The 9,845-nt window shown below is 39.0% G+C and overlaps 1 protein-coding gene across 2 annotated transcripts in view; it reads right to left on the bottom strand.

Annotated features, from left to right (window-relative positions):
• The window catches only part of fbxw11a (F-box and WD repeat domain containing 11a), a 73,719-nt gene extending 65,560 nt beyond the window's left edge, over positions 1 to 8,159 (bottom strand). The window contains exons 1-2 of one of the 2 annotated variants that reach the window (XM_017485561.3): positions 8,043 to 8,157; positions 3,640 to 3,744 (exon numbers count right to left, since the gene is read on the bottom strand). In XM_017485561.3, coding sequence (XP_017341050.1) covers positions 3,640 to 3,744; positions 8,043 to 8,081 — 144 coding nt within the window. In that variant the 5' untranslated portion in view covers positions 8,082 to 8,157. Of the gene's footprint in view, positions 1 to 3,639; positions 3,745 to 8,042 lie in introns of both variants that reach the window. The other variant, XM_017485562.3, reaches the window with a different exon arrangement.
• Between the last annotated feature and the right edge of the window lie 1,686 nt (positions 8,160 to 9,845).

Below are 9,845 nucleotides of genomic sequence, written 5' to 3'. Positions count from 1 at the left end.
GTGTTATAGAGCTGTTTGTGATTGTAAAAATGTCTGCAAAGTTTCAGAAATCAAAGCTCATGACAATCAGAGTTATTGACTCCTAAAAGAAGGAACCGATTCTGAACAGCTGAAACGAGTCGTTAGTGATTCCAGAATTTACTTCCTGTACTAATCTACGTAGGTTTGTAACCAAAAAACCCCGCCTCTGGTCTTCATCAGCTGCTCGAGAACAGACAGAGCTGAAACTGGTTACAGTTGTGGGCGTTTCCTTTTCAACACACGCTGACAGCGGTAGACCAATCACAACAGACTGGGACATCTGACCAATCAGAACAAAGTATGCTCTCTGAAAGGAGGAGTTTAGAATGAATCTGTGAGAACGGATCATTTAATGAGTCATTTGTGACACTGGGGGTAAAAGGTAAAGCTGCAGTTTAAGTTATGAGCTCATTAAAGTGTTTTTTTTGTCCTTGGATGCATGTAAATATATTGTATGAGACCTTTAAAACAAAATAAGGCACGTTTCAAAACCATAAGAAGTGCGCTTTAAGGAATGCCCTTTTTTGATGCACATCGAGAAATTTATTATGCACTTCCATCGTAGCTTACATGCACATCTCAGCGAATACAAAAATGATCCAACCTCAATTGAGTGCCCAAGGGTTTTTTTTTTTTTTTTTTTTTAAATGCACATTTTGGAGATTCTATTCACCTCTGGTGATTCCATCCATCATTCCATAGCATAAAAATACTTGGATGAAAGCATAGCTACAGTGCCTTTTGCACACAGTACAATAACGCCGAAAACACTAATCCCAGTCACTCTACTATACATCAACACCAAAATCATTATTGAAATGATTTCTTCAGTAAATTTAAGAACAAATTGATGTTGACGCCCTTTATATTACTGCTCTGTTGAATGATTGATTTTGATTGGTCAGAAGGTGAAGAAATACTAACTACATTTAAAGGATATTTTTGTCAGAAGACAAACTGTTATCATATTGTTACATCGGTGGCAAAAAAATGGTCATAAAATGACAATAATATCGTATAACGAAATTATTTCTGGGACAATATATCGTCCAGTAAATTCGTTATCATGACAGGCCTAATGAGGGAACATTGCTGTGTAAGAGGAATAAAACACAGGATGTGTTAGGGTGCTACAGGAGGAGAATCAACTTCAGGATAATACAGTCTGAACAGGATTTTAGAGGGTTGTTTTGTGATTGTTTCAGCCAAAAATGCTTGATTTTGCTGTTTTTTGTTTTCAAAACTTTTTTCTGGCTTTTTTTTTTGGAAGAAAACTACTTTGCAAAAATTGCAATTGCACAGTCTTTTACAGTGATGTTTGTTGGTAGACCTTTAAGCTCATGATCGACGAACGTGAATCATAGGGGTCTTTCGCGGTATTCCTGTTTGTTTTTTTTAATTGTCATTACATCAAAAAGGAGGCTAACATATATTGTAGAAAGGCTGAACGTCATCTGAACTTCAGAGTTATTATACACACACACGTCTTATTTTCACACAATTTCCTAAAAGACGTTTTGTAAATTCCCATAGGATTCCACATTACGTTTACATTTATTCATTTAGCAGATGCTTTTATCCGAAGAGACTTACAAATGAGAAAATACAAGCAAAGTATAGATATATAGTATGGAAATGAATACGTCGTCTTGTACTACAAACCCTGAATTGTGCAGCTCTAAGCTCATACGATGACTCATCTCAGGAACATCCTGTCCTGCTTAAACTAGCCAAACCAATAAGCTTCTGATGTGAAAAAGCTCCAGCAGAAATGTGCATGATGAGCTTCCAGACAGCATGTTATGCACAGACATGAAGTCATATACACATACACAAAAACAATGGTTAAAAATAAATAAATAAATGTAAGAACAAAAACTTTTGCAATAAATATTAAATAAACATCAGGGTGAGGGTTAGTGATGTGAACACATGCAGGGGTGGACAAATGATGAACTCATTAACTAGCCCACCGGTTCTAGTGCACGACCCAGTCCTATGTTCTGGCTGCCTGGAAACCTGATTGACTAAAGCGATACCTAACGTAAAAATAATAGTGTATGGTGAGCTAGTTAGCTAATTCAGTGTATTAATACAGACTAAGGGAAATATTTACAAAGGGAGCATGAATTCCCACAGAGGGGATGACCATGTTGTCATAGTTCTTATCCGGACCAGATAAAGTTTTTGTTGTGTTTTCGCTCTTGAAAAAGTGTCTGTGACTAACGTGTTGGGTACAAGTTGTGGTATTCGCTCTTTACATCGCAAGTAAAATATTACTCTGGCTAGCATCTTTAATTTCTCTCAATTCGTCTGAGGTGATGGTTTGTACGTATTGTGCATGTTAATTTGGTTAGCGTTTCCACACACATGCATGCTCCTGTTTCTGAAAAGATAGTCTGTCATCTGAGCACACTTAATAGTAATAATAATAATAATAATAATAATAATAATAATAATAATCTTTACGGTCAGCTACGTCACATATTAGCCAATGTGTGTGGTGCAGCAGGCAGTGGAAACAGCTAGAGGTCGACTGATTGATCAGTTTTGCCGATTAACTGGAAATATCGAAATCTACTAAAAACCCACACTCAGTTTTTCCTGGTCGCGTCTTTTGTGGGAGCAGTTGAGAAAGTTCCGCCGTCATTACACGGTACGAGAGCGGCCTCTAGAGGTGAAATGAAAACTATCACTGACTAATTTTGTTGTGTTATTTGAAGTGTTTTTGATTCTGATTTTGGACATCTCCATTTTTACTTGTTATTTGGCGTGTTACTATTAGGTTCAGTTTGGATGCATCTTTTGATTTATTTTAATATTTACTAATAGTCAATATATTTATATATCTTTTTTTTTTAATGTACAGTACATTTTCATGGTAAAGTCAGTACTGTTTATCTTGTTTATCTAAAGTTCAGCAATAATTTACTTTGAGTGTTGGGTTTATTTTAAAAACTATTGGTTGATTAATCGGTAACTTAGTCATAAGTATCTGTAAAATCCACTAATCGGTCGAGCTTCAGTTACAGCATTGAGGTTCATCACAATACAGTTAAACACGCACACACGACGTAAGTAGAGAGTAGGGTTAGTTTTCTTTTCCAGGCAGTTATGGAAAATGAAATCTGCTTGTCGAGCCTCCAGGTTAGCGATTTGTCATGACACCGGCATGATGATGAATGCATTGTGCGTAACTGTAATAAAGAAGTTCCGAGTCAGACGAGATCTACCTTTCCAGTAATCAATGTTTTTGGCATGCACTTTATATCTTTATTCCTGCTTTTACTCGGTTCCTCACACAGACAGCAACTCATGACGTGAACAGCTGGAATATGAGAGGGAGAGGAACACTGAGTTTCCCCAGCCTGTATCAGCTACTTCATCCCCACCATGCTCATGCACAATTTCCAGGAAACAAAAGCAAAAGAATCTATTTAAATCGGCGTTACTCAATAGAGACCATTACAAAGTGAGGAAATGCAACAGACACACAGACGATGGGTGGATGGTGGGGTGGAACCACACGGAGAGGAGAAAAGAGAAGGAGAAGGAGAAGAAAGAGAGGAGGTGTGGGGGAGGGGGGGATAGAGGGAGTATTGAAGAGAAGAGCAGAACCTGGTTGTGGGCCCGGGAGGTGGGGAGGCTCTGCAGGCACCTGAGAGCACATAGGCTCTCTGCCACCGAGGAACAACCCAGCCAAAGAGAGCGAGGCAAAGAGCACTGCGTCAGAGAGAGAGAGAGAGAGAGAGAGAGAGAGAGAGAGAGAGAGAGAGAGAGAGAGAGAAGAGGGGAAATGAGCCATGAAAGAAGTGTTAAAGGGAAAAGCAAAAAAAGGGGTAGTTAATAGTGAAGGGGAAGAGAGAGAGACAGAAGGTGAGTGAATTTGTATGAAATTATTGAGAAATGGCAGGCAAGAGTGAGAAATAGAAAGAAAGAAAGAGAGGTAAAGTGAGAAGAGGAAGTGAGAGAAGGGGGGGTAAGTGAAGGAGGAAAAAAAAAACAGCATTAGAGCAACATACAGTGAGCAAATACACACACACACACACACACACCTAATTGCAGACAGTGTCAAACACACAACATTAAAGCATCAGGCCTGTTTCATATCGTGGGCAGGGCTTCAAGAGATGGATTGGTGCTACTCGTTCCTCTTTTCATTCTCAAATGTAGTATGTAGGCTTAGTTAGTGTTTACGTTAACGTTCAGAGTGTACACAAAAAAAAAACAAACAAACAAAAACGCATGACCCCACCCAAAGTCCGAACACACAACCAGCTGCATTCACACTGAACCATGGATCACATATGCACAAAGCCAACAGGGGATGAAGAAACAGGAAGTAAAAACAGGTTCTAAATGCTTTTATGGCGAATCAGCACTGCACAAGATTAGCGTGACGAATGGAAGAGTTTGGTGCAGATAGACTCTGACACAACGAGAATACAATGAAGCAAACGTGACCCTAAGATTAATCCCTTGTTAACTTGAGCATGCAAAACAAAACAACAACGTGGTACTCCCTAGGGTTGGGGAATATGACAATGTTAATATCAATATGATAAACGTAACTATAAACGGATAAATAGAATGATGTGCCGTTATTTAATAAATAAAAATGGTACATTTTGGTAAACTGCAGTCGTAGATGAAGAGCGTAAATACCTTTGGGGCGGTAACATTAACGCGATTTAACTTTAAGCGGAATCACATCACCTTGTCGTTGATTATTTTTCCATAACAGCACAGTCCTAAGAGATTTATTCCTTACTTATTCAGTCCCTCCAGCATTTTTTTGTCCAATTTCCAATCGCAGAGATGAATGCAAAAATCAAGCAAACGTCACAACCTTCAGAGGAGCTTGCAATTTTTCAAAATTACCGCAGATGTGACATCACAGCGCGCATTCAGCCAAAGCCCTCTTCGATTCGCGCAAGTCGAACACAAGTACTGCTAAAATACAGCATTTATCAACAAACATCACTGGGAAAGAATTTCGCCAATTCACGTAGTTTTCTGGAAGAAGGGGGGGGGAAGAAAAAAAAAAAAAAAAAAGCACAAAAAGCTAAACTCGCAAATTGCATCTCAAATTTGAAAAAAAAAAATTTAAAAGCTGCAGCAAGATCCATCATTTTTGGCTGCAACGATCACAGAAAGAAAAAAAAACAGCTGTGAAATCCTGTATGGACTGCTTATTTAAACAATCGACAACGTAAGCTGTGTGCACACTGATTTTTAATAGTTCTTTGCGCCTGTTGCTTGTCAGACTGTATGAACACGATCCCCGCTGTAAGCCGCGTCATACTGGAGGGTCTCAGTCATTAATGTCAGACTGTACGACAGTCAAGACGTGAAAAACAGACGCACGCAAGACGACTCGTACGGAGTAGGAGAAGACACACAACAGGACTGTGCCTCAAATCTTCTGACACTGCCAGAATTTAATCTGAGGAAAAATTTGATCACAACGGTCGTTAATCGACTGTCAGAGAACATGTTAAACTAGCGATCAGAGACTACAGATTTTGGTCTAGGATTAGAGGAATCTTCCAGGATTATGTAAATTTGTCGCAGGCGACCAAATCGTGGACAAAACCGTACAGTGTGAACCCGGCGTTAGATGATTACAAGGATTACTTCAAATACAGAAAAGAATATTTCACACGTAAAACTACACAATATTTATTACAAATAGATTACGTTAAAAGAAGAACATTTTAACTCTGCACTTAAAACCATCTTTTCAAGATTTAAGTGGCAACATCAGATACACGTCTTCTGTCGCCTGAGTTGGGAGAGATCCTAGACATTAACAGCAGTCCATAAACAAATTAACATATTCAACACTTAGTACGTTTACATGGACAACAATAATCTGATATTAACCCGATTAAGACGATACTCTGATTAAGAAACTAGCATGTAAACAGCGATTTCTGATGACTTTAAACCGACTAAAGTCATACTCGAAGTAGGAATTAAGACGTGTGGAGTATTCCTGTTTTAGTCGCATTATCGATGTGCGTTACAGACACGTACACACCTTAATCACATTATTAACGTCGTGCGTGAGTTTTCACCGCATTTTGTCACAGGACACGTACACACACGGCAGTGCTCAATCGTTTTGATGGTAAACAAGAGAGCACGGCTGCGTCCCAAACTATGTACTTACCTACTATATAGTAGGAGAAATACACGTTTATCAGCTACTATACAGTAGGTAAGTACGCGGTTTGGTACGCAGCCCACGGCTTCAAGCAGTCGTCTATCTGCACGTACAGCATGACAAATAATTAACTGTACTTGAAGCTTTCTTATAGTTAAAAATGAAACACCCAAAACTGTATACGGGACCATAACGAAGACCAACTGTATGCTGATGCGTGAAATTCTGGAGGGAACGTCGGACGGCGTGGCGTGGGGATATAATGACATGTGCCGTTAATCGATCTATGTTCTATAACACGTAAAACGGGAACGTGAAAGGAATATCCTAAAAACAACTCATGTAAACACCTTAATCACAATATTGTCTTATTCAGAATATTAGATTACTGCTGTCCATTTAAACGTAGTCTTAGTCAACGTTTTCATTTGGTGCAACTGTTGCTGCTCAATCCACCTGAGAGAGATTACGAGTGTAATGTTGGCTAATGTTATGTTCGTCAATTACATGTTCGAGGGTATAAAGAGTATAATAGAGGGCTTAAAACAGAACCCTGTGGGATGCCGTGTTGTTTTTTTCTTTCCTCATATCGCCCAGCCCTGGTGTATAAACAAACAAAAACAATCAAAGACACACAAACACACACACACACACACACAATGCAGTGTTGTTGTTAGTCACTTTTATAAAAAAATAAAAAAATAAAAAATAATAATAAAAAAACATTCATTGTTGTGATCGTCACAGCAATAAATGTGGCACTAGCTATAAGACTGAGCATTTGCAGTACAAACTCCACGGGACTGTTACTGACAAAGCAAGGACGTTCAGTTTCACTGAATCATTTCCATGTATTTTAATATAGTCTTAAACATTCACCTGCTATTAGTTCACTTTAACAAACCCGAAAGCTAAGGACTGCATATTAATCATGTCAAGACTACTAAGAGGAAACACCGTACCATTTGGTGAATTATGTTACAGGGTCAATTTGACCCATTTCCACATTTGAGATGTCTGAAATATTGCTTAATCTTGCTTTTTCCCCCTTTCCACTCCTCATTTAGGGTCATGAACTTCTATGGAAATATTTCTTCTCGTTTTGTCTCGGACAAACCATAATAAAAGGTTTACTCTTTTAAGCTGTTTGTTGTTTTTTTGTGTATTTAAACTGTGGAAGTCATTTTGACCCCTAACATAATGGATGTAACTTCTTTTTTTCCTCCCCTAACATAACACGAAGGTTAAACATCTAGCTAGCTAATATCCAAACAGGATAACTAGTCGAGACTAGTCTGACTGACTACATGACCAAATGGCGCAGTGACACCACCGCAATGATTGGACGCTCCCTCAACAGTGATGTTGGCTCCGTCCCAAACCGCATACAACTGTAAATAGGCAGCAGTGTCGAATTAGTGCGCCACCAATAATCGCCATGGTTACGGCTTATAGCGCGAGCACTATTCTAGCACACTATGAAGTGCTATAAGGTGTGAATTTAAACACGGCTGCTTTCTATAAACAACTACGCAGTTCTTCTGCGACGTTCATAGCTGCCTTGGGTTATGTTTCAAAACATCATTTCGTTCTCAACTCAAACGGGTTTTAAATATATCAAGGCATACATTTCTGGTTCCTATTTCAACCACAGGCCCTTGATTTCCAATTAAGCTACCGACAGTTAGCAAACTAGCAAACTCCCCAGCTAGCTAACGTTAATGCTGGCTTCTCTAATAGACGTGATTTGTTTATTTACCATCCACACAAACTGGAAAAATCTGGGATTGTACTGATTACTGTAAATGAGTTCATGAGCATGTCGGTATGAGTGGGATTCGGTTTAACTCACCATCAGCTCCAGGGTTTTGTCCTCCATCTCCGGCTCCATGTTGTTGTACAGTCCGCCTCTCTGCGAAAATGGAAACCAGTCACCTAACAGCAGTCAGGTGTGAAGCCAGAGACAACACACCACCACCTACACTCCTATATATCAAAATAAATAGTCCTTATTTAGCATTGCTGCCTAATCACAACCTGCAGATTACCTGTCTGGACATAAATTCTTCTTTTTATTTATTATATTTTATTAATAGAGGTGTAAACATCAGGCTTATTTCACCTTACAGAAAAGTCACACCACCTTCCCATGTGAATATATATATATATATATATATATATATAATTACTGTTATTATTATATTGGGGAACGTGATCACATTATTTACATGGCATCGTATGTTTACTGATTGGTTAAGACATGTTGAAATGCACTTTCATGATTTGTTAAGACCATTCAACGTTTTGGCATATTGCGCTTAGCCCCTTTTTTTTTAACCACCCCCCACATATATAAAGTGTACAAATATTTCACATTAAATGTTAAGCAACATTTCGACATGGAAAAGATGACAAAAATATAAAAACGCTGAAACATAAAGTCAAACTTATACGATTGAATTAACACTTTATTTCTTTGGCATCTGAAGGTGTGTTCATTGTCGATTCTGGCTTCTGTACGTACCGAACGCGCTGACGTCACTCGGCACGAATGTCCGATTGGCACAATCAAGTTAAGGGGCGTGGGTTTGTAACGGCATGCTGCTTTCTGATTGGCTCAGCGTGTTGCTGGGCTTTTTTCTTATCAACCAGCAGCTCCAAACCAAGAACATTAACCGTCCACTTTAATAGGAACACATGTGCACCTGCTCATTTATGCAGCTATGTAATCATTCGGCAGCAGCCCAATGCAGATACAGGTCAAGAGCTTCCGTTGATGTTAACATCAAACAGAATGGGGGAAATGTGATCTCAGTGACTCTAACCATGACATGGGCTGGTTTGTGTATTTCAGAAACTGCAGATCGACCTGGGATTTTCACACACAACTTCTTAAAGTCACAGAGATCATACTTCCTCCCCATTCTGGTGTTTGATGTGAGCAATGACTGAAGCTCTTCCCCCGGAACTACAATGATGTGCATGGTGCTGCTGCCACATGATTGGCTGATTGGATAACAACATAAATGAGCAGGTGTTCCTATTAAAGTGGAAGGGGAGTGTATATACACACACTTATTATAGGCACTGGGCCTCATCAACACAACAAATAGAACAATGTTTAAAATGATGGAAGCAAAATTGATTCAGCATTTACACACTAACGCTTGTATTTGTTGGCATGAAAAGCTTTGAGGGTTTTAAGAGTTTTTAACTTGAGCCCACGTAATCACTTAAAACTTCAGTGTAAAAAAATTAATATATTTTTAAAAAATCACACACAAAATATTTAGGATTCAAATAGAAATGAAGCACCCATACAGAACCCAGCAACAGAGATTTATTCATCCATGGTTCGTTCTAATTATAACTTACTTTCTTTCAGTCATTCGCCTGCAGTGACGACTTGATCCAGAGCTGGGAACACTGGGCACAAGGCAGAATACACCTTGCATGAGATGCCAGGTTATTGCACAGCAGCATGAACACACACATTCACACACTCATTCGCACCTTTGGGTAATTTAGAATAGTCAATCTACATGCCCGCATGTTTTTAGAAAGTGAGAGAAAACCAGTGAAACAGGGAGATCTCCCCACCATCATTAAACTGAGGTCAGGATGGAACTAAGGGCCCTGAACACTACTTGACACA

Source organism: Ictalurus punctatus, chromosome 14, assembly GCF_001660625.3.
Source record: "Ictalurus punctatus breed USDA103 chromosome 14, Coco_2.0, whole genome shotgun sequence".
Classification (NCBI taxonomy): Eukaryota; Metazoa; Chordata; class Actinopteri; order Siluriformes; family Ictaluridae; genus Ictalurus; species Ictalurus punctatus.
The sequence above is the reverse complement of the archived record's forward strand: the minus strand, read 5'-3'. Positions and strand labels throughout refer to the sequence as shown.